The sequence below is a fragment of the Rutidosis leptorrhynchoides genome, chromosome 11, assembly GCF_046630445.1.
Source record: "Rutidosis leptorrhynchoides isolate AG116_Rl617_1_P2 chromosome 11, CSIRO_AGI_Rlap_v1, whole genome shotgun sequence".
In the NCBI taxonomy this organism is placed as follows: domain Eukaryota; kingdom Viridiplantae; phylum Streptophyta; class Magnoliopsida; order Asterales; family Asteraceae; genus Rutidosis; species Rutidosis leptorrhynchoides.
This window is the reverse complement of record NC_092343.1, coordinates 181196185-181223136: the sequence shown is the minus strand read 5'-3', so window position 1 is coordinate 181223136 and position 26952 is coordinate 181196185. Positions and strand designations below refer to the sequence as shown.

Genomic DNA, 26952 nt, shown 5'->3' with positions numbered 1-26952 from the left:
AAAACATCTTCATCTTCATTACCATCAACCTGATAATTTTGACCTTTCTTATTATGTACAGTTTCGACATCACTCGATAGGTACAGTGAGCAAACTGACAAACACTCATCAGCTAAATACCCTTCTGCAATTGAACCCTCGGGTTTACTCTTGTTTTGGACGTAAGATTTTAATGTAGCTAAGTATCTGAGTAATCAAAAGACACATGATAATGTACAATTAAATATAAGTAAATAAAATAAGTATTTACTAAAATAGAAATGCACACGTCTCAACTGGATACATCCAACGATATTGAACCGGTCCTCCTAATTTGGCCTCTGAAGCAAGGTGAACCGAAAGATGAACCATTACGTCAAATAATGATGGTGGAAAAATCCTTTCTAAATCATGAAGGATTTTTACAATATCATGTTCCATTTGAACCAAATCATTTGGATTTAGAACTTTTGAGCATAACTGTCTATAGTACCGACATAGCTTCATCACAACAGAACAGACATGCTTAGGTAAAACATCTCATATGGCCACGGGAAGCAACTGTTGCATCAAAATATGATTATCATGTCTTTTAAGGTTAGACATTTTATGAGGTTTTAGCTGAATGCATCGAGATATATTAGCTGCATAGCCATGAGGAACTTTCACACCCTTAGGAACCTCATAAAATCTTTCTTTTTCATTTTTAGACAATGAGTAACAAGCAGGTGGCAAATACACTTTGTCGTTTGCTAAATTTTGAGGATGAAGTTCCTTTCTAATACCCATTGCTTTTAAATCACGACGTGCTTTTAAAAGATCTTTGGTTTTTCCGTCTATATTCAGTAAAGTTCCTACGACATTGTCACATACATTCTTCTCAGTATGCATTACATCTAAATTATGGCGTATCAAGTTTTTTTCCCAATAAGGTACCTCAAAAAAGATACTCTGCTTCTTCTAGTTATATGGTAGATCTTGATTATCCTTAACAAGTTTTCCAAATTTGAACACACAACCATTTAGCTCTTCAAGGACTTCTGCCCTCGTTAAATAAGGTAGTGGTACTTCTAGGTCAGTATGTCCCATGAAGCAAAATTTTTTGCCAAAAGTTAACCATTGTGATATGGTATATTTATGACAACAAGGACATGAAAGTTGACCTTTAGTGCTCCATCCTGATAGGTTCGCATATGCAAGAAAGTCACTTATCGTCCATAACAAACCAGCACGCATATAGAAATTAGTCTTTGTTGATGAGTCATAGGTCATTACTCCAGTATTCCACAACTCCTTAAGCTCATCCACTAATGGTCTCATATAGACATCTATATTATTACCCGGAGCACATAGGCCAGGTATAAGTAAAATTAGCAAGATGTATGGTTTTTTCATGCACAACCATGGAGGTAGATTATATGGTATCAATACTACTGGCCATGTAGTATGCGAAAGATTCTTATTTCCAAAAGGGTTAAACCCATCACTTGCTAAACCTAGCCTGACATTACGAACATCTTTAGCAAATGCAGGGTTAATGGAATCTAATGTTTTCCAAGCAGGTGAGTCATCTGGATGCCTCAAAAAACCGTCTTTCGTACGAACCTCTTCATGCCATCTCATGGTGACTGCCGTTTTAGGTGACATAAACAATCTTTGCAGCCAGGGTATGAGCGGAAAATAACTTAAAACTTTTTCCCCAATCTTCTGACCATTATCATCTGCTGTGTTGGACTGATCATCGTCATTACCTTGTCCACTTTCTTTATATCTTGACTTGTTACATATGTCACATTTTGTTTTATCCTTGTTTTATTTCCAATACAACATACAATTGTTTTCACATGCATCAATTTTCTCATAACCAAGCCCCAAGTCTTTTATTATCTTCCTTACTTCATACAAAGACTTTGGTATGGTAGCATCAGGGAAGGCTTCCCTCACTATATCAAGAATCATATTGAATCCTTTGTCATTACACTTACCAACACACTTAGAATGGTATAGTCTGATTATAAAAGAGAGTACACTGAATTTTTTACATCCAGGATTAAGTTCTTTCTTTGAATCTCTCAATGCATTATAAAACCATTCAGCATTTATGTTTGGTATACTTAGATTTTCATTTTCTTCTTCGTCATCACTAAACCAGTGGAAGGTGCCTTGAACCAATCCACTCATATCATCTTCGGTATCCATCATAGGACAATCAAATTGTTTGGTAACAGCAGCTGGAAATCTATACCCTTTCATAAACCCAATACATATCAGATGCGTTTTAGCATCATCCCGCTCAACCCATAACATGTCCCGGCAGTCTTTGCAAGGACATGATATCTGACCATTCATGGCTTCTGTTTTAAACATATAATCAAGATATTCATCTAGTTCTTTTTCGTACGTTTCAGATTCTCTTGTGAAATACAACCAACTCGGGTCCATAATAGAACTGTAGTAAATAAAACAGATTCATTGAATCAGTTTTTTATACATATAAAAGATTAAAACACATTTACAGAATCGTACATCTCAGTTATATCAAATCCAACACAATTATAGAATTAGTTATTAAAAAACGTTCCTAGAATCAGTTTATTATACATAATATATGTAACCTGGTGGAGTGTAGCATCTAAGAAAGTAAGAAAAATACAGAGTAAATTAAATTATTCTGGTAATTGAAAATAACCTGGTGATCCAAGAGCAATTCGAGATGTAAAGAAACCAGAGTCGCAGAAATTCGAGAATTGAAGTGATTCAATATAGAAGGAAGTCTTAAGGGATAAAGCGTAATTGAAATTGATATTGATATATTCAGTGAAATCATATGATCATATGCAAAAATAGTATTATTAATTATTATTTATTTATTTTTATAGTATAAACCATGAAGATATATCTGATTTTATTAACATGTATATGTATATAGTTTTAACAGATATATATAAAAAAAATAGAAAAACATTTATCTAACAAAAATAATATATATATATATATATATATATATATATATATATATATATATATATATATATACTTAAATATCTTTTATATACATTACTTTTTTCGAATATATTTAGTTTTAACAAAATAAATAAAATTATGTAAATTTTTTAACTTATAGTTTTTATTTATAAAATATTTTGATATATAAATTACTTTTATACATAAACTTTTCTTTACACTACAATTTTATCATCGGCATATATACATGTATACATATAGATAGAGAATGCGAATTTAGTGTTTATGGTTTACTTTTGAAGGTTATGATTTAGGGTGTATAAGATTTGGGGGTTAGGGGTTATAGTATTAAATTTACTGTTTAGTGTTTATGGGTTAGGCTTGAAAGATTAATGTGTTTTGAGTTTGGGGTTTAAATGGTTAATTATATAAGATAATCATAATCTTTAGTTTATAGTTTAGGATATTTAGTTTAGGGTTGGGGTATATATACGGCTTAGGGATACTGGTCTATGGTTAGGGCTTACGAGCCCGTTCATGATGGTTTACAAGTTATGTTTTAGCTTTTAGGGTTTATGTTTATTAGAGTTTTATGGTTTGGTATATATATATATATATATATATATTGATTCAATTTAGTGTCTAGGGTTTGGTTTTAATATATATAATGGTAATTAGGGTTTAATGATTAGATTCGGGGGTTAGGGATATGATTCGGGCTTACAGCCCGGTTAGTGGTAATTAGGATTAGGGATATGAATAGGGCTTATGACACAGTTCATGGTTTACGAGTTATGTTTTAGATTTTAGGGTTTATGTGTTGTAGAGTTTTATGGTAATATTGATCGAATTTAGTGTTTAGGGTTTGGTACTTTAATGGTTATGGTTTAGGTTATAATATTTGGTGGTTAGGGGTTATAGTGTTAAATTTACTGTTTAGTGTTTATGGGTTAAGCTTTAAGGGTTACTGTGTTTTGAGTTTCGGTTTAAAGTGGTTAACTATATATGATATGATCATTGATGATCTTAGGTTTATATAAGTTTGGGATTTTTAGTTTAGGGTCAATAGTTTAGGGGTTAAGGTCTATGAATTAAGGATAGTCTAGGGTTAGGGATTACAGGTAGGTTCATGGTTTACGAGTTATGTTTTAGAGTTTGGGTATAAATGTTTTATTACAATTAGAGTTTTATGGTTTGAGCTATTGAGTTTAGTGATTAGGGTATAGTGGTTAGGCTTTAAGGTATATTAGTAATCGGTACACACAGATATTGAAATGTCCCGTTTATATTGATTATAAACATTCCATATTAATTGATTTCGTTGCGAGGTTTTGACCTCTATATGAGACGTTTTTCAAGGACTGCATTCATTTTTAAAACAACTATAACCTTTATTTTATCTATAAAGGTTTAAAAAGCATTACGTAGATTATCAAATAATGATAATCTAAAATATACCGTTTACACACGACCATTACATAATGGTTTACAATAAGAATATATTACATCAAAAATAAGTTTCTTGAATGCAGTTTTTACATAATATCATACAAGCATATACTCCAAATCTTGTCCTTATTTTAGTTTGCAACAGCTGAAGCTCTTAATAATCACCTGAGAATAAACATGCTTTAAACGTCAATAAAAATATTGGTGAGTTATAGGTTTAACCTATATATTTATCAATCGAAATAATAGACCACAAGATTTCATATTTCAATACATCCCATACATAGAGATAAAAATCATTCATACGGTGAACACCTGGTAACCGACATTAACAAGATGCATATAGAATATCCCCATCATTCCGGGACACCCATCAGACATGATAATTTCAAAGTACTAAAGCATTCCAAATTCCAGAATGGGGCTTGTTGGGCCCGATAGATCTATCTTTAGGATTCGCGTCAATTTGGGGGTCTGTTCCCAAATTCTTAGGCTACCAAGCTAAAAAGGGGTATATTCGGCTTCGATCATTCACCCATATAAAGTAATTTCATTTACTTGTGTCTATTTCATAAAATATTTATAAATTTGCATGTATTCTCATCCCAAAATATTAGATTTTAAAAGTGGTACTATAATTCACTTTCACATATTTTTACTTCGTCGGGAAGTAAGACTTGGCCACTGGTCGATTCATGAACCTATAACAAATATGTACATATATATCAAAGTATGTTCAAAATATATTTACAACATTTTTAATACGTTTTAATGTTTTAAGTTTATTAAGTCAGCTGTCCTCGTTAGTAACCTACAACTAGTTGTCCATAGTTAGATGTACAGAAAATAAATTGATATATATTATCTTGACCCAATCCACGACCCAGTGTATACACGTCTCAGGCTAGATCACAACTCAAAGTATATATTTTTGGAATCAACCTCAACCCTGTATAGCTAACTCCAACATTACTGCATATAGAGTGTCTATGGTTGTTCCATATAATATATATAGATGGGTCGATATGATATGTTAAAACATTTGCATACTTGTCTATGGTATTCCAAAATTACATAATATATTAGAATACATGTATAATACAATACAAGTTAGCTAGGATATGATTTGTATAGAATTGTTACAATATTTCCCGTAGCTACAACAATAAAAAAATATCCAATCTTGTTTTACCCATAACTTCTTCGTTTTAAATTCGTTTTGAGTGAATCAAATTGCCATGGTTTCATATTGAACTCTATTTTATGAATCTAAACAGAAAAAGTATAGGTTTATAGTCAGAAATATAAGTTACAAGTCATTTTTATAAGAGGTAGTCATTTCATTCGAAAGAACGACGTCTTGATGACCATTTTGAAAAACATACTTCCACTTTGAGTTTAACCATGATTTTTGAATATAGTTTCATGTTCATAAGAAAAAAACATTTCCCTGAATAACAACTTTTAAATCAAGGTTTATCATAGTTTTTAATTAACTAACCCAAAATAGCCCGCGGTGTTACTACGATGGCGTATATCCGGTTTTACGGTGTTTTCGTGTTTTCCGGTTTTAAATCATTAAGTTAGCATATCATATAGATATAGAACATGTGTTTAGTTAATTTTAAAAGTCAAGTTAGAAGGATTAACTTTTGTTTGAGAACAAGTTTAGAATTAACTAAACTATGTTCTAGTGATTTCAAGTTTAAACCTTCGAATAAGGTAGTTTTATATATATATGAATCGAATGATGTTATGAACATCATTACTACCTCAGGTTTTGTGGATAAACCTACTAGAAATGAGAAAAAATAGATCTAGCTTCAAAGGATCCTTGGATGGCTTGAAAGTTCTTGAAGCAAAATCATGACACGAAAACAAGTTTAAGTAAGATTTCCACTCGAAATAAGATTGTTAAAGTTATAGAAATTGAAACAAAGTTTGAATATGAGTATTACCTAATATTAAAAAGATATCTTACTGTAAATAAGAAGGATTTCTTGAGGTTGGATGATCACTTTACAAGATTGGAAGTAAGCTAGCAAACTTGGAAGTATTCTTGATTTTATGAAACTAGAACTTATAGAATTTATGGAGAACACTTAGAACTTGAAGATAGAACTTGAGAGAGATCAATTAGATGAAGAAAATTGAAGAATGATAGTGTTTTTAGGTGTTTTTGTTCGTTGGTATATGGATTAGATATAAAGGATGTGTAATTTTGTTTACATGTAAATAAGTCATGAATGATTACTAATATTTTTGTAATTTTATGAGATATTTCATGCTAGTTGCCAAATGATGGTTCCCACATGTGTTAGGTGACTCACATGGGCTGCTAAGAGCGGATCATTGGAGTTTATATACTAATAATACATGCATCTAAAAGCTGTGTATTGTACGAGTACGAATACGGGTGCATACGAGTAGAATTGTTGATGAAACTGAACGAGGATGCAATTGTAAGCATTTTTGTTAAGTAGAAGTATTTTGATAAGTGTCTTAAAGTCTTTCAAAAGTGTATGAATACATATTAAAACACTACATGTATATACATTTTAACTGAGTCGTTAAGTCATCGTTAGTCGTTACATGTAAGTGTTGTTTTGAAACCTTTAGGTTAACAATCTTGTTAAATGTTGTTAACCCATTGTTTATTATATCTAAAGAAATGTTAAATTATTACATTATCATGATATTATGATATATTAATATATCTTAGTATGATATGTATACAGTTAAATGTTGTTACAACGATAATCGTAACATATATGTCTCGTTTCGAAATCATTAAGTTAGTAGTCTTGTTTTTTTTACATATGTAGTTCATTGGTAATATACTTAATGATATTTTTACTTATCATAATATCATTTTAACTATATATATATCCATATATATGACATCATATAGTTTTTACAAGTTTTAACGTTCGTGAATCACCGGTACTTGGGTGGTCAATTGTCTATATGAAACTTATTTCAATTAATCATGTCTTAACAAGTTTGATTGCTTAACATGTTGGAAACACTTAATCATATAAATATCAATTTTATTTAATATATATAAACATGCAAAAGTTCGGGTCACTACAGATATAGTGGTTAGGTTTTATGGTTTGTACATGTTATCAGTATGATCGGTACTGATTACGGGTTTTGATTTTATAAGTAATTAGTATATTAGTATATATACACACAGATATAGCCAACATATTGGTGAACAGTCATATACCTTAAATTTATCAATTATTTATTACTTCAACTAATGTAAAACATTTCATACACAATACAATTCTCACAGTGTCTAAGTAACTTACTATCATAACTAAAGATTCATTATTTTACAAATTAACTTCTTAATCATTTAAAAAATTAAAATTAAATGGCTTGTCAAATATATTTACTAAGTATTTAGATTATATATGTGTCCATTTCTTATATAAACTTAAAAATATAATATTAATGATGTTTAGTTATATATATATATATATATATATATATATATATATATATATATATATATACACACACACTAAGATATATAAGTATATATATATATATATACATATATATACTTATACTAAGATATATAAATATAATTATATACTTTATGCTATAATTTATGATTAATCACCGTTTTATTTATATTTATATATTTAACAATTATTGAGATTGAGAATCGAGATATATCTTCCAAAAATAAATGCTCTTCACAATACCAAGTCAATGCCACCAGTTACTCAAATGCAAAATTCACGGAGATCTCTTCAAACCCTAGAGGTTATTGAAAAATTTGGGATTGGCGGTATTATTTTCATTGAGTTACTTCTAAGGCGCCAAACGAAATGAGGATCAATTATAAAGCATTTTAACCTCTTTCAATTCATACCATATTTTACCAAAGATAGTATCGGTGAGTTCATTGTCGATTCATTGTAATAAAAAAGGTATGTAATTACGAATTCTTGATCTAGTTCCTTATTGTAAATCTGTTTTTGTTCGTTTAAACTTAATTATGTTTGATTGTTTATCTATCTGTTGCTAACAGTATCATATATATTGATTTTAACCATTTTATTATTTAAACATTGATATGTTTTGTTTTTATAATCTGTTGATAATAACTCTGTTGGAAATCTATTTTCTCGTTAATATGATTATATGAAACATTATTTCATTAATTTAATCATGTTAAAAGATGACATTTATAACTTTATGTCTTGCAAACAGATTTCTTTTTTTTTGTTGTTGAAATTCATATATTATTAAAATTTTGTTCAAAATTGTGCTTATTAGATATATGCAGTATATATTGTATATTTATGTTCATAATATACAGTATATATTGTATATTTATGTTCATAATATACTGCTATAAATCATACAGAGCTGCTTGTTTTAGAATGTTGTTTACATTGATGTTCCAATCTACTTTAATAGTTTTTGCATTATATAATTGCTGATTATTGTTATATACATCGTTCTAGTTTTTTACAATGGAAAAGAACAGCAAGCAAAAACAATATGTTATGTCAGTGTCAAGTATGCCGCAGTATGAACAACTCAGGCGAAAGAGGATGGCAGAAAACCAAGCAAAACTAATAGCTTTGTCAGATCTTGGCACTGATCTACGAAAGTACTTAGGTAGTGATAAATCAAAAAAAAAGAAACAAAATATATTGGATGCTACAGGAAATGATGAAGACTATATGCCTGATTCCATATCTGAAGATGATGATAACCAACATAGTGAAGAAACTACTAAAATAGTTAGAGCTTCTAAGAAGGTATTGTTTACAAACTAAGACAATATGTTACATTTTTTAATAATGTTCAATGACATTTATATTGATACAGAAACAACATACTAAATCCATTGCACCCACCTACTCAACAAGACAATCAAATCTTTCAAACAAAAGAGTTGTTGTTGATCCTAAAAGCTCCCGTGCATTATCATCTCAATCCGAAATGACAAAGGGACAAACAAATGCTACAATGAGGGCAACAAAGAGTAGGGTCGAAGATTTTGAGCAAGGCCTCAAAAAAAATTCTCAACAAGCTGATAAGTTTCCAAAAACACGAAATATCACAAAGGGTGAGTTGATACTTAGATGGTACACACATTTTATATATGATGAAAATTGGTTAATATCACAATTATTGGTGAAACTCATAAATTGTATGTATGTACAGATAAGAATGCAGTACCTATTTTTGAAAGAAGTAACTATTCAGTGGACACAGGGTTGAGAGATCATGACTATGATGATGATGATGTTACTCTTGAAGATGTTAGAGATGATGAAAATGAACAGAATTACAACGATGGAACTTATAATTATGAAGAGGATGATGAGTTTGTAGTTTATGACTTTCGCAAACCGGAAACAGAAACAGGTTTTGTTGATATACTTAAATGAAGTTTTATTTTCTGTCTAGTATCATGTATATTAATTTTCATTATCACTTTTTACTGTTACACAAATTACTATTATTCCAATACAGAAGTGATTAACAACAATGAGCTTAATGAAGATGAGACAGAAGCTGCCGTTCAGAATCCACAAAGAAACAGTGAGTCGGGTAATTTTTGTTTTGTTTATTTTATTTAATCGAACGTGTTGGTTATATGGTATATTGATTATCGTATAAACTTATATTAAAAATCATGATCTCTTTTTTAGGTCGAATGGCAAGAAAGAGGGGACCTACAAGTATGCCCAATGTTTGGAATCAAAAACCTGGCTGTCGAATTAATATTGAAGTTAATAGCCACGGTCAACCTATCAATGAAAATGCAAGTAAACTCACCCATGCCCTGGGAACCATTGCAAGGAGTTGCAAGCATTGTCCAATTTATTTACCATGGACTAAAGTTTCTGTCGAAAATAAGCATGAGATGCTTCAACATTTAAGGGTATAAAATAATATAAAGTTGTATCCGCATCTTAATGACATAATCTGTTTTAATTATATCAACTGATATATTTTGTATCTAGACAAAGTTTGTTATTCCCGAACATGCTAATACTTGGATGCTCAAATCAATTGGGAGGAAAATGAAAAACTGGAAGGCAAGATTAAAGAAGAAATACTGGGATTCAGAAAAATCATTTAAGAAGCAAGTAAAATCAAGGCCTCCAGAAATGCAGAGAGATCATTGGAAGCTACTTGTAACTTATTGGAATAATGAAAGGGTTAAGGTATGAAAAAAATTCACAAGCTAATAATATAATTTGGTTGCAAAATACGATATTTACAATTACTATTTCAGGAGCTAAGTTCAAAAAATAAAGCAAATCGGGAAAAAAAGAAAATGGTGCAGCTGACCGGTAAAAAGAGTTATGCACGTATACGTGCGGAGATTAAGGTAATTTTGAGGGGCAATTGTTACTATAGTATTAGGATATCAATTGTTTGTATTTATTTTTTTATTTTTTATTCTAACATGCTAAAGAGGGAAAATCTCCAACTCGAATGGATATGTTTCGAAGATGTTTTTCCAGAGGAGGCAATACTAAAAGTCATGCAGCTAAAATCGCAATTGTAAGTATTAATATAAATTCAGATTGCAATATAGTTGATAGATATATATATGTAGTGCAGCTGTAATTATCATGTCATGGGCATGATGAGACTTGTTTCTATGGATATATCTTATTCTGTAAATTACAGTTAATTAGCACGTCATGGCCATTGTCACACTGATCACACATGTTAGTAGGGATTGATTTTTTTGTGTATATAACTCTTGTATTATCTAAATTAATACAGACAAACATGGATGAACTAGCTAAAACACTGCCTGAAGGTTCAACTGATAATCCTGGTCTAGATGATGTTTTTTCCCAAGTTATGGGTAACAATAAATATGGTGCATCGGATATGTATGGATTAGGTGTTCAAGCATCTGATCTTTGGGGTAAATTACCAAGTCGTAATGTTGTTTGTATGGAGAACATTCAACTCAAGTCAGAGAACAAAGAACTTACTGAAGAAAATGTACATCTGAAAGAACAGTTGGCAAGTAAGGATGGTTCAGTTGTTGAAGAGAGCACAACACCACAAGGCCTCACTGTAGTCAATGTTGCTCCACTTCTTAAGGTATTGTTCTATTTAACACCTTAATGTGTTTGATATTTACCTTTAACATTCATAACTGCTTATTGCATACTTATTTCTAGGTTGGAGATGAAGTATTTTTACACAATATACTTAACCCTAGCGAGAAGGTAGGAAGAGGACGGTTGAGGACCTTGGATTCAACTGAGGTAATTGGCAGTGTATAGATTGGAGATGATTGGTGTGGGGTATATCTTCAACATGTCCTTAAAAAAGGTGCTGATTTGGTTAGGCCATTTGATCTGATTAAGAAAGTTGAAGATGCTACAGGCGTAACTATCACGTGGCCTTCTACCTTCATATCGGTATGTCTATCATAAATTTTTGATAATATTAATTTTTATATATAACATGCACTTTTATGCTTATAAATATATGAATATATTTGTTTGTAGGTGGTACCCTTGAATTAATAAAGATGTGTTGATCGAAGACTGTCTACGTTACTTTTCGTTGTTTTTATTTTCTTTGTCGAATGTTATTTTAGTATTGATATGTTGGATTATCTATGAATTTTTAATGTTTGGTGTTTTTCAATTTATGAGTACAATTTATTATAATATGATTATGTTTTATTTTATAATTATTTTTAATAGAAATTATTAACTGGATGTTGAAAATTTGAATTAAATTGAATCAGGCCCGAATATATGGATCCAATAATCCGATTCGGGCCCAAATAATTAACCCGATCCGAATACCTGATTCGTAAAAGAACTCAAATCGGACCCGAATATCTGAACCGAACCTATTCGGAATTACTATGACTTGAAAGGACTCATTTTGTGGTTTTAATACTATCACTTTAAAGGGCCCCATATTGTCTAACAATACAATTGTTTTAGGACTTTTTTAAATGGTACCAACCTTGAAAATATTATATTAGGACTCTTTATTTGGTACTAAATTAACATCTTATTATATATTAGAACCCATTTTGTGGTTTTAAGGTTTAAGAAATATATATTAGGACTTTTGTTAGTGTATCTAACCTTAAAAATTATTATAATAGGACCCTATTATGTGGTACTAAAGTAACATTTGTGTATATTGGGACATTTTTCTTGGTAGTAAACAAAAATATCGTTACATTAGGACCTTTTTTATTGGTACTAATGTAGTGTTTTTTATAATAGGACTCTTATTTGGGTATTAACATAATAATGGGACCATTTTTTTGGTCCTTAAAAAATATAAAACTTAAATAGGACCACTTTGTTGGTATTAATATATATATATTTTTTTTTACTTTTGGGACCCTTTCATATGTCCCAATCTAAGTAGAAGTCACTCGATATATACTTGTAAGGACTTTTTTGTATGGTCGTTATATATATTATAGGACCCGATAACTGGTTTCATAATCTTATTACCTTTTAGGACACTTTTTTGCGTCTATACTTTATACGACCGCCTTAGTTGGTACACATGTCCTATTGATCCTTTCATGCCAAAAGGTCCTATAAAGTGACATTATAGGACCAATTTGGGTGTCCTATATGTACACTTTTGTTGTAGTGGTAGTATTCAAGAATGGTCTGCCAAGTATGAGTGGGACCTTTGTGTCTTCCTCAATATCCATAATGACGAAATCAACGGGGAATGCGAACTTATCCACTCTGACTAAGACATCTTCATCTATTCCTCGAGGAATCTTAACTGATCTGTCTGTGAGTTGGATAGTCATTCTGGTAGGTTTTAAGTCTTTTAATCCTAGCTTTTTAAATAACGAATAGGGCATTAGTTTACACTGGCTCCTAAGTCTGCTAACGCATTGCTAATCTGGACATCTTTCAGGTAGCAAGGTAGCGTAAATCTTCCTGTATCTCCTAACTTAGGGGGAATAGTAATACTAATGAACATTCTTCACTTAAGGGCAAGCTAACTATCTCTCTTAATATCTCTTTGTTTGAAAGTAGTTCTTTGAAAAATTTAGCGCAGTTTGGCATTTCTACTAAAGCATCTACCAGTTGTACATTCAAATGTAAATTCTTATTAATATCCCAACACTTAGCAAATTACGCTTCTTGTTTTTTCTTCCTCAGCCTACCTGGGAAAGGTATGCAGGCGCGCAGAATGATTTCCAGGGCCTTAGGAGAGATTGGTTTCGGTGGATTGACAACTGGGTCAATTGGCACAGGTTCCTTATCGGAAAAATCTTGTATGGGTATATTAACAGTTGTTTCCTTCCCACCTCTAGTGACTACTAGGGCATCAAACTCACTACACTCTAATTCAACTTTAGTGGTTAACCGTTTAAGCGTAAGCTGAAAATTGATTATTAATTCTTCAAAAGTCTTTATCAAAGTATCAAACTTGTTTTGATATTCTATGAATTGAAGATTTATCGTGTATTGCTTTTTCATAAATTCAACTAAAGTTTCCTTAGAGAGGATTGTAGGTTGGTGTAGTGGGAGGAGTATATTAAAGTCCGAGCTATTCTGCTGTTTATGTGCCCATCTAGGGTAAGGATACCTTATATTGGTTCTAGTAGCATCGGTACTTTTAGGAATTGGTAAACTTTGAAGAGTGAGAGTGAGATCTTGTAACCTGGTTTCCAGCATCTATAGCGTATGAGTGAAGACGACATCCTTCTCCGAAGCTTCATTGTTCCAATCTTCCTGTTGTGCAGCTATTGTGTCCAAAAGATTCCATGCTTCGTCTGCTGTTCGTGACATGAAATTGCCTTACGAGGCCATATCTAGGAGAGACTTATCATCCTTGGTCAAACCATTGTAAAGCATGCAGATTACGTCTGCTCGACTTAACGAATGATTCGGACATCTTTTAAGCATCACTTTTACTCTATTCCATGCTAGACACAATGACTCATTTTCTTTTTGAGAAAAGTTTGTGATGTCATTTCATAAACAGGTTTGCAGGGAAGGTGGATAACATTTGTTTAAAAACCTAGTGGCTAATTCTTCCCATGAATGTATTGAATCTGGGTTAAGCTCATCAAACCATGTTAAAGCGCGTGTAGACAGAGAATATTGAAAAAGATGAAGTTTCAAAAGGTTTTTCTCGTTTTCTTCTTTCTTAAAAGAGTCAACCGGACTGATAAATTTATTTAAGTGAAAGTTTGGATTGTCAGTCGGTAATCCTTGAAATTTATAGATCATACTGACCAGCTTGATCATATGTGAAATGATTTCAGGAATTTCTTCGGTTCCTAAGGTGATTGGTCCTCCTCTTTCTTCTAGGCATGACTTTTGCATAGAAGCAAGGGTGTTTTGTTGTTCCATTTTTTAATTTTCTATTTAAAAAGACTTGAAAATAACTTTTAGACAATATTAATTGACTAATAGGATCGATAATTTAATAAAAACAATTATTCTTGAAATTCGGTCGCTAACCTTATCGGATATTCCAATTGATAGGATTTCTCACAGATTACTTCGTATCTAGGTGGCCACGCCGACTACGGAGAGGCAGGATACTTTTGGTTCCAATATAATTGGAGACTGTTCAGAAAATCCAACAACTAAGTCCGTGTATAATTATCTTTCTTAGACACCACCAAACAATACTTTTGTCTGTTTAAAATCTTTCTCAATCAAAATATTTGATTCCCCGACAGCGGCGCCATAAAACTTGTTACCACAATGATATGACCGAAAAAGACGGTTTTATTGTCGCGATGTCGGTAGGTCACAAGACGTCCGAATCAGATGATCAGAGTGGAAAACAGGGGTTTATTTTATTTATATTGTGCGGGGCTTAAATTTACTTTTAACTTTCTAATGTAGAAGGTGTAAGTTAACCTAGGCTAATGTTTTTGAATGGTTTAACAAATTGAAGATCAAGTGGATAATTGTCTTTTATTTAAATTACCTGGGTAAAGATAGTAGTTTGTTTAAGCTAAAGGTCCTAATTGCGGAAAAGTAAATAAAATGGAAGGATATCCGAAGTATGAAAATCAGGGAAATGTTGACCAAAATATTAGTTTGGGCTAGGAAAGGGTAATTATGTTGATGTTAAAGCTATGATTGGAATGGTGTAGATCTGGTTGGATGAGCCAATTACACAGACCTACTTATCTCCAGACTCTCAGAGTTCTCGTTGAGTAGTGAAAAGTATGTCAATTGGTTGTATAATTGAAAGGTAATTATACCTCGGAGGTTATCCTTAGTAAAGCACTAGGTTTATTAGTGACTTGAGTTCTAATCCTAACCCTCGTTATCACTTTAGTTAACTGAATAATAACGTGCCGTGTTGATTGAACACTGATCACAAATGGAAGGAGTCCGTCGGGTTAAGTTGACAAAACCTTAAATTAAAACTAACAACCATTTCATCATACTAATGAGATCAAACCAAATCAAACATTATACAACATTACAGTTGATATACTGAAAGTAAAGCAGATAGAAACCTAGCAGATACCTAAACAGTTGATATGACTTAATCCTAGGGAAACAATCAAACAAGAACATGCAATAGGTTTGGATCATACAGTCAAGGCACTAGCTAGATTTTAACAGCTCCTAAGAGGTCTCCTTGGAACACTCAATAGGAATACTAGGTCATTCATGTCTCAATTCCTATGTTCCGTGTCCAAAAAATGCATTAGATGCCTCTCGGGAACTCCAGCCATACCGAGTTCATAGAATCTTCAGATACAGTATAACCAGGGGTCTTAATCCTATGAAGTAGCTAAGTTCATATAGGTGCACAAGTCCTGATCACCACCTAGGTTGGTCAATCCTTAAGATGCAAACATACAAATCTATCAGACTCACAAGTTCAGCATAATAACAGTAACCGTACTAATTTAACATAACTACGCTAACCCAAACTTCTATCATGGCAACATACAGATTTATTAAGCTAACATGGTAATATCGGAATGCATTATTAAACATAAAAGTTAAGAATACATGTTCAATACAAAATACAAGCGTTTCGGATAAAAACCTGAAAAGGCTGAAGAAATCTGCCTGAGATCGCAGGGACTAGCCGGGATATCCTCCGAAAAATAAAAGCTAAGCTAGCTACTACTAAAAACTAACTAAAAAGATTCAAAATATAAAAGGAATTTTAAATTGAGTGTGTGTTGAAATGGATGGAAAGAGCCCTTTAAATAGACTTGGAATTTGCCAGCGAAAGGCTGGTAGGCCATTTGGCAGACCGTTTGGCAAGCCGTTTGTTGTGCCCGTTTGATCAGATCAGCCGTTTGCAATGCCCGTTTGTGTTGGCCGTGTGGCAGGCCATTTTCCATACAGGCAAGCCATTTGGTAGCCCGTTTGACAGGCCGTTTGGCTTGCCAGGTCAGCTGAAATCACTGGATCGTAACTTGATTTCTAGTCTTTCACCGTTTTTGCTCTAGATTCTTCGTTTTAGCTCCGTTTTACTTGATTCTTTTTGCATCGCCTTCGTAATTACTTAATCTACAAAATCAACCGATAAAGCGATTATTTTTGCGATAAAGTTTGGAACTTAATGGATTTAGGGCCCAATATCGGGGGTAAAAACGTGACTTTTTGGCCGATATCATCAAGCAAGCTTAAACGTAACCAATATACACAAATGTTGACCAACTTTGACTAATGAGATATTGCAACTTCAAGTATGGTCATTTCAACTTTTCAAACTTGAACAAACTCAAAAATACTTGACAAATCTCAAAGAATTACCTGAACGATCTTGTCAATCTTCCAAGGACTTCAACTTGAACAATTTCACAAGCAACATCTTCAATCAAAGATATCCAAAACTCAATTTCTTCAACTTCACTAACAAACAAGGACTTGGCATCAAAAATCGCCCAAAGTTGCAAAATGGGGCGGGATTCAAGAAATATTGTGCCAAGTCACTTGTTGTCTTCAAAAACACTAGCAAACAACACTTCAATCTTCAAAATCATCCTCAAAAACCTTAAACATTCAAGCCTAAACTACCCTTTTCACATCTCCACAATCAAATACTCATCAAAAACACAAACATGCATCCTAGAAAAGCTTAAGATCAACAATATTTATAAAAGCATCACATATGAATCAAATCAATCATAATTTAAGTTCTTTAGTGCAAACCTTTCTAGGAGCATTTTTACAACCTCGAGCCAAACTTCACTACCACCATCATCCCCTCCTCATCATCATCAAATCATGAAATTGTCCACAAGATTCTCTTTGGTATAATGGAGCGCCAAGTTACATGAGTCACCCAAGAAAACATTTAGCCTTAATGAAGATAAGGCTTTTTAGAAAACAATTTTTTTCTTTTAGAAAGAGAAAACGAGTCAATTTGTGAAACAAGACAAGTTTTATAGAAATTTTATGGTTTAAAAACTTTGTACATCCAAAGCCATCCCGGTTTTAGGTCAACCGCACGGATAGCTAATGCCTCGGTATATCACAAAAGTGAACTACCTTGTTGTATTGAAGGTGATGAGAGAAAAGCTATCTTGGGCTCATAAGGTTGTGTGCATACCAGCCAGCCCGGTAGTGGGACGACCGCACGAGTAGCTACTTCCCTGATAAACATACTACTCGGTGTCAATAGCGATGGAGAAACAACTACTTTGGGTGTGAGATTAATGGTGGGTCAATTGCATGATACTTGGAAGACTTAACTTCCAAGCATAGGTCTTTTGGTATACATCTTAACTTGGAAGACTTTACTTCCAAGTTTGGAAGACTTGACTTCCAAAATAAAACATAGAAGGACTCGACTCTCCCGGAAGTGTCAAAGCTCAAGGCTTTTTTTCACTTGGCTACTTTCCACAAAACAAGCTTTTATGCTTATTTTGAGAAACGGTAGGAAGTAGAAACTACCCCTCCATAATTGATAGAACAAAGGGTACCATAGCTTTTGGCTATGGCGTGTGTTGTCTAAGCAACACTAGCACGAAGCCATTGCTCCTAAAGAGGATAGCACTTTGTGAAGCTCAAGGCTCCTCTTCCCACGACACTTAGCATAGCTAAATGTAAAATGGTGTAGATTAGGAAGTCTCCTACACCAAGTGAATTAACCATTCAAGTTTATTTTTTAGACATAAGAGGGTGGACTTTAAGCACCCAATTTTAAACCACATAAGAGGTGATAATGCTAAAAACGAACATATATTTCATAGCATTATTCCTCAAGAAAGACAAGCTTGTAGTTGCAATTGTTCTATTTACAAGTGATATTCGTTTAAATAATAAAAGGTGAAGACAAAAGACAGATTCGACGAATTGAAGACGCAAACGACCAAAAAGCTCCTAAGTAAAAAATACAATCAAAGAGGTTCCAATTATTGATAAGAAACGTCTCGAAATTGCAAGAGTACAAGATTCAAAACGCAAAATACAAGATATTAATTTGTACGCAAGGACGTTCTAAAATTCGGAACCGGGACCAGAGTCAACTCTCAACGCTCGACGCAACGGACTAAAAATTACAAGTCAACTATGCACATGAATATAATATAATATATAATTAATTCTTAAAATTTATATATATATTATAATATATTTAAAAATCGTCGGCAAGAAAGGTTCCAAATTAGAGTGAGCTGGAAAAACGAACTCCGCGAGTTGCGGAGTTTACAGTGCAAAAATTACGCGAGTCGCGGAGCTTCCCTGGACTCAAATCCCTATAAAAGGCAACGCAGTTTGATCGTTTTTAATATCATATAATCTATCTCTCTCTCAATATATACATAATTATATATATATAATTTATATTTTAATTTTAATTTTAATTTTAAATCCTAATAATAAGGGTATGTTAGCGAATGTTGTAAGTGTGTAAGTCGAAATTATGTTCGTGTAACGCTACGCTATTTTTAATCATTATAAGTTATGTTTATATTATTTTCATTAATGTCTCGTAGCTAAGTTATTATTATGCTTATTTAATCCGAAGTAATCATGATGTTGGGCTAATTACTAAAATTAGGTAATTGGGCTTTGTACCATAATTGGGGTTTGGATAAAAGAACGACACTTGTGGAAATTAGACTATGGGCTATTAATGGGTTTTATATTAACTAAACAATACCTTGTTAATTTAATATACAAACTTATAATTCGACGTATTTATATATAATCACATACGCTTGACTGGGTACAGTGGGCGGGATATCTATAAATACCAATAATTATTCATTTTACCGGACACGGAACTGGATTAATAGTTAATAGACTTGTTGAAACAGGGGTGAATTACATTCAAGGGTAATTGGTGTAATTGTTAACAAAGTAGTAAAACCTTGGTTTACACGCAGTCGATAACCTGGTGTATTCATTAAACAAAGTATTAAAACCTTATTACAATTCGAATCCCCAATTAGTTAGAATATTTGACTTCGGGAATAAGAATAATTTGACGAAGGCTTTCGCTTTTTATATTTATGACTGATGGACTATTATGGAAAAATCCGTATGGACATATTAAATAATCCAGGACAAAGAACAATTAACCCATGGGCATAAAAATAAAATCAACACGTCAAACATCATGATTACGGAAGTTTAAATAAGCTTAATTCTTTTATTTCATATTTAATTTCCTTTATTTTATATTTAATTGCACTTCTAATTATCGCACTTTATTTTATTGTATTTTATTTCATTGCACTTTTATTTATCGCAATTTCATTATCGTTATTTACTTTACGCTTTCAATTAAGTCTTTTATTTATTTAATATTTTACATTTAGTTTTAACTGCGACTTAAGTTTTAAAAATCGACAAACCGGTCATTAAACGGTAAAAACCCCCCCTTTTATAATAATAATATTACTTATATATATTTTTATTTTTATAAAATAAAACTAATATAGCGTTAAATTTTGTTTAAAGATTTTTTTTCCCTGTGGAACGAACCGGACTTACTAAAAACTACACTACTGTACGATTAGGTACACTGCCTATAAGTGTTGTAGCAAGGTTTAAGTATATCCATTCTATAAATAAATAAATATCTTGTGTAAAATTATATCGTATTTAATAGTATTTCCTAGTAAAATATAAGCTATTTCATATACACCTCGCATAACATCAAGTAATTTTTGGCGCCGCTACCGGGGAACTTAAAATCTAGCTTAAAAGCCGGAAGCGCAACGCTAAATATAAAAAAATAAATAAATAAATATATATAAATCTATTTTTTAGATTGTTATTTATAAAATTATAAAGTATTCTATTTTTATTTTAGTTTTTAAATATAAGTTTTTATTTAAATTATATAAATATTTTATATAAATATTAAAATAGAAAAATAAAAAATATATATATATAAATAAATAAAAAACCGAAACTTGTCGAAACCAGCTGTCATCTGAATTTTCATTTCCCGCGACTCGCGGGGTTTGCTAGTACGTGGCACCGCAAGTCGCGGAGGCACTCTGACACGGGTACACAGAACCCTAATATCGCATTAATTACGGGTTTTTATTTTTATTATTTAAATTTAACCCTAATTAGGTTTAATTATTTTAATTAATTTAGTTTAGTTTATTAATTGTTTTATAAGTTAAAGTTTAAAAAAAAAAAAAAAAAAGGGCCGCGACTCGCGGAGTTTGAAAGAAGCAAACACCGCAAGTCGCGGAGGATGCAAAATTCAGAAAAAAATAAAACAGCCAGAGCAGATCAGTTGCACCCACAACCACACTCCAACCTGCGAAAAAACCCGAAAATACACACACAAACACATCTCAAATTCGCAATTTTTGGCCGTTTTTCATCAAATCCTTCACAAAATCATGTTGAGAAAAATGCTATCAAGGAATTACTCAAGAAAAACGGTAAATTTCTACAACTAAACACCATTTAATCCGAAAATTAGTGTTCTTGAGCAATTTTATACCCAATTCGATTTTGATGCTTTTTAGTGTAATTATGCTTAAATTGCTTATGTATTATGCTTGTATAACCTAGAGTGATGCTATTTAACATGATTAGAAGCCTTAAACTTCAAATTTTGAATAATCTAGGGTTTGTGTTCTTGAGCAAATTTAGGGCTTTTGATATAAACAGGTTATGGCCGATTTTTGTCATGAATTATTGCTAAATTAAGTAGTGTAACATGTTTAGGTAGTTAAATGATCCAAACTTTGAGCCTAAACATGATTTTTGAGAATTAAAGTGGACTTTTTCAAGTCTAAAATTCGTGAACTTGATTTTTGAGAGATAATGCCATTTAAACTTGTTTAATTGCTAATAATGATTATTTTGACATGTTATTTGAGTTGAATGCTTATGAACTTGGCAAACATTTTCGTATATGCTTATTTGAAAAAGTGTAGATTTGATAAAAATATGAAAATTAGCATAAGTTTGATATAAATTGAACATGTCATTGTAATTATTTTGATTGATGATTTTGCAGACACTAATGCATATTTGGATGCACAAAAATTGTGTTTGATGTGTTTTGCAGACTGAAAGGGGTGAATCTTCATCCCAAGCTCGCAATGCTCCTCCTGAGAATGCGGAACAACAGGATGTTGATAGCTATTACAAACAAGATATACCTCACCCAGTTATGACATTTTCAGATATGCACGTGGAAAATTTGCACCCAAACTTGAGAATAGACAGACGTTGGATAGATTATCCAAAATACCAAAGGGCCTTGCATTCTCTTCATTCTAAAGCTGTTGAAGTACCTAGGGTAATAGAATGGGCACCGTTAGAAGCTGTAGAATTGGCCGAGCCAATTAGGGAATTACTTACACAGAGGTATGGTAATTCTACTTTTAACGATTGGGTACGATTATTCAACATGCGTAGACCTGTATATAAAGTATGGTGTGAAGAATTATTGTGTAGTATAGAAATAAATGATCGGGTAGCTAGTTTAACCGATCGATCTTTTATTAGATTTTTGTTAGGAGGTTCGATGCGCCACATGTCTCTACTAGACATGGCTCAGGCCTTACGTATATATACGCCTGAGGAGCTAGCATCTGCCGATTGTCGAGGGTTGATATTAAATGGTAGAAAAATTGATGAAAATTTTGATACGCATGGTGTATGGAGTCAAATGACTAGCCATCACCGATTTAAAGAGGGAAATTACTCTTATTTGGATATAGATAGAGCAGAGTTAAGAGTAATTCATAGGTTTTTAGCCAATTCGATTACACAACGAGGTAAGAATAAGGAAAAGGTAAATGAACAGGATTTGTTTTACCACATGTGTATTCGAGACCCACAAAGCGCTGTAAGTATACCTTATTGTGTGGGTTATTATTTATCAGCTATGGTTAGGGGCATGAGACCGCACAGTATAATAGGAGGTGGTATATTTATTACTTTGATTGCTGAATATCTCGGTGTGGATATAAGTCGGGGGGGATTATTAATCGAAGAACCAGAACCCCGCGATACAATTGGTTTAAATGTATATCATGGTGCAAAGGTTTTGAAAAGGCGAAATAACGCCGTAGTAAGATATAATGGAAGACATCCACAGGTTGAGAGAAATCAACGGCCAGGTAATGTGGGAGGGGGAAATGAAATGACAGAAATGCAAAGTTTTATAGCTTCACAAGAGTATGAAAATGCTAGACATCGAGCATTTGAAGATTGGAAAGTTCATCAAAACCAAATCATAGCTCATTGCCAACATGTAGGTAGAAACTATATTCCTACTCCATCGCTCATATTTCCTCCCTGGTCTATAGAGATGCAACCACCGTATCCTACTTATAACCCAGCTGAAGCATTTTATAACACATACGGTTATGCATGGAACCCCTACTGGTATCAGTAACAACCCTAATCTACTTAGTTTTATTTATTTTATTATTTGTAATGTTGATACATTTAATACTTATGTTAATATTGTAATAGTTTTTATAATTTTCTAACTTTTATTATTATATTTTAATAATTTTTGAATGTGGGGTAATATACCAAACTTCAAAAATATGCATATATGTTTGCAGTTTATCTTATGTACATAACAGGGTAAAACAACGCATTTTCAAAGACTGGCATTAAGTTCAGCAAAAGCAACTAATTTTGACGACAAGCTGAAAAATAAATGTGATGTAACAACAAGACGGAATGAACAAATGATATGCACCATTTATCATTCAGCAAACAAACGCCAATATGTTTGGAAACTTTGGTAAAATTTAATCATTTTTTTTATGCTAATCACCCTCAATAATTTAAATTGTTATTGATTTCTTGCAAATGAGAGCATTGCAAGATCTTAAGTGTGGGAAGAGGTTAAATTCTTTCGGAATTTTAAAATTTTTTACTTTATATTCTTTCGGAATTTTAAAATTTTTTACTTTATACACTTGGTTACCATTAGAAATACTAGTAAAGCAGTAGTTGTATTAGAATCTAGTGCTCTCTGATAATAAAGAACAGCCCTAGTCTTATATACTGACTACCCAATTCTAGTAAAAAATTTCAAAATTTTCAATTAAATGAACTCAAAATCATGTTTATACATATTTATGAACGATAAAACTAGGTGTTCACACCGAAATTATTGTTACCTCGGAAAGGACATAAATTGAGAAACAAACCAAAATGTTAGAATTCATTTAAGAATGGAATAGAGGAAAATAAAAAGGCAAAGAAAAGAAAATAAAGGCCAAGTGTGGGAAATTTTTACCAAGTTATTCAAAATATATATCACATATTTCTGTAACAAATAATTGAAAATACTTTTGTTTTGAACGATAATTAACTATTTTACCCGATTTACTGTAAGAAAGATGGATCTACACGATGAATCAATTCCATCATTAAAAGGAAGTAAAGTCTTCCGAAAAAGAAACGCGCTTCTTGATTTAGGTCATGAAGTTGTCGTCCAGACCAGCTGTAGGTTGATGAAAAATCTAGAAAAGTCATCTCTAAAATCAGCAGGAAATCCACGGACCTCAGCATCAAACAGGGTCGCCAAGTGGTCAGACTTATCCTAACCATGAGAGGATTTGTCTTGTAAAATGGGGAGGACACTGTGCAAATTAGCTGGATAAGACTAATGAATCAGATCCCCAGAAAGGATAATCTCCTTAAAGATTAAAAATCAACTTTTAAGACTGGTATTACTCAATTCTTGAGATTGACCTTAAAGATTGAGAATTCAAACTCATGGAATTCAATGATATCTAAACTCGAGCTTGAACGAGAAAATATTTTGATCAAAAATTACAAACCGATTTGTTTTCTGAAAACCTATTTTCAATGCGTTCATTACCATTGAACGTAAAATCCTAGGAATTCACCTGGAATTCATTAGGTCACCTGAACCAAATCGGGTGTCAACCGTAAGAATAGTGGTTGCATAGCATGGTCAAAGACAGGACCTTGTGCCAGACCGACAAATTATAAGGGTGAGCTTTACTATTACTCCTACAAAGGATAGTAATTGCGTCCGACAAGTTATAGACCATAATCAAAAGCATGTCAGGGGACATTGCCTTAACGGTTGCTTGTTCAACGCTTTCCTTTACAACCGGACGGTAGTTTACCGAAAGGTAATATACGGAGCAAGTATACTGGACGTGTTGCTTTTCTAATACAAGGTTAGCAAGTGGGTGACACAAAATCATAAGTTTTGAGCCAAAATTTTCAAATCTAAAACCCACCAAACCCACAAAAAGAATTTGCAAACACCGGTGAAGAATTATTCCGGAAAACTTATCTAGGGTAAAAGCTAGATTTAATTTTTAAAAGATCAAATGTTTTCATAAAGATCCAATTTCTTAATGGATCTAAATTTTTATAGTCATGTGAGACTGTAAATCACATCGTTACTACCATTGTTTATACCGCCGTAAAGAAATCACTAATGTACAAAGTGTGAAAAATAAAGAAGTGATTCTAGTATTTCAAGACTATATTGCTTGAGGACAAGCAACGCTCAAGTGTGAAAATATTTGATAATGCTAAAAATGAACATATATTTCATAGCATTATTCCTCAAGAAAGACAAGCTTGTAGTTGCAATTGTTCTATTTACAAGTGATATTAGTTTAAATAATAAAAGGTGAAGACAAAAGACAGATTCGACGAATTGAAGACGCAAACGACCAAAAAGCTCAAAAGTACAAAATACAATCAAAGAGGTTCCAATTATTGATAAGAAACGTCTCGAAATTACAAGAGTACAAGATTCGAAACGCAAAATACAAGATATTAATTTGTAGGCAAGGACGTTCGAAAATCCGGAACCGGGACCAGAGTCAACTCTCAACGCTCGACGCAACGGACTAAAAATTACAAGTCAACTATGCACATGAATATAATATAATATATAATTAATTCTTAAAATTTATATATATATATTATAATATATTTAAAAATCGTCGGCAAGAAAGGTTCCAAATTAGTGTGAGCTGGAAAAACGAACTCCGCGAGTTGCGGAGTTTACAGTACAAAAATTACGCGAGTTGCGGAGCTTCCCAGGACTCAAATCCCTATAAAAGGCAACGCAGTTTGATCATTTTTAATATCATATAATCTATCTCTCTCTCAATATATACGTAATTATATATATAATTTATATTTTAATTTTAATTTTAATTTTAAATCCTAATAATAAGGGTATGATAGCGAATGTTGTAAGGGTGTAAGTCGAAATTCTGTCCGTGTAACGCTACGCTATTTTTAATCATTGTAAGTTATGTTTATATTATTTTCATTAATGTCTCGTAGCTAAGTTATTATTATGCTTATTTAATCCGAAGTAATCATGATGTTGGGCTAATTACTAAAATTAGGTAATTGGGCTTTGTACCATAATTGGGATTTGGATAAAAGAACGACACTTGTGGAAATTAGACTATGGGCTATTAATGGGTTTTATATTAACTAAAAAATACCTTGTTAATTTAATATACAAACTTATAATTCGACGTATTTATATATAACCACATACGCTTGACTGGGTATGGTGGGCGGGATATCTATAAATACGAATAATTATTCATTTTACAGGACACGAAACTGGATTAATAGTTAATAGACTTGTTGAAACAGGGGTGAATTACATTCAAGGGTAATTGGTGTAATTGTTAACAAAGTAGTAAAACCTTGGTTTTCACGCAGTCGATAACCTGGTGTATTCATTAAACAAAGTATTAAAACCTTATTACAATTCGAATCCCCAATTAGTTGGAATATTTGACTTTGGGAATAAGAATAATTTGACGAAGGCTTTCGCTTTTTATATTTATGACTGATGGACTATTATGGACAAATCCGTATGGACATATTAAATAATCCAGGACAAAGAACAATTAACCCATGGGCATAAAAATAAAATCAACACGTCAAATATCATGATTACGGAAGTTTAAATAAGCATAATTCTTTTATTTCATATTTAATTTCCTTTATTTTATATTTAATTGCACTTCTAATTATCGCACTTTATTTTATTGTATTTTTTTTCATTGCACTTTTATTTATCGCAATTTCATTATCGTTATTTACTTTACGCTTTAAATTAAGTCTTTTATTTATTTAATAT

The 26952-nt window shown here is 32.1% G+C and overlaps 1 protein-coding gene across 1 annotated transcript; it reads right to left on the bottom strand.

Moving 5' to 3' along the window:
• Window positions 1-939: 939 nt before the first annotated feature.
• LOC139875288 (uncharacterized) lies at window positions 940-2421 on the bottom strand. Its single transcript, XM_071862632.1, has 2 exons — window positions 1876-2421; window positions 940-1785 (listed from the first exon to the last, which is right to left on the bottom strand). Exons 1-2 carry the CDS (start codon window positions 2419-2421, stop codon window positions 940-942), a joined length of 1392 nt encoding a protein of 463 aa, XP_071718733.1.
• Between the last annotated feature and the right edge of the window lie 24531 nt (window positions 2422-26952).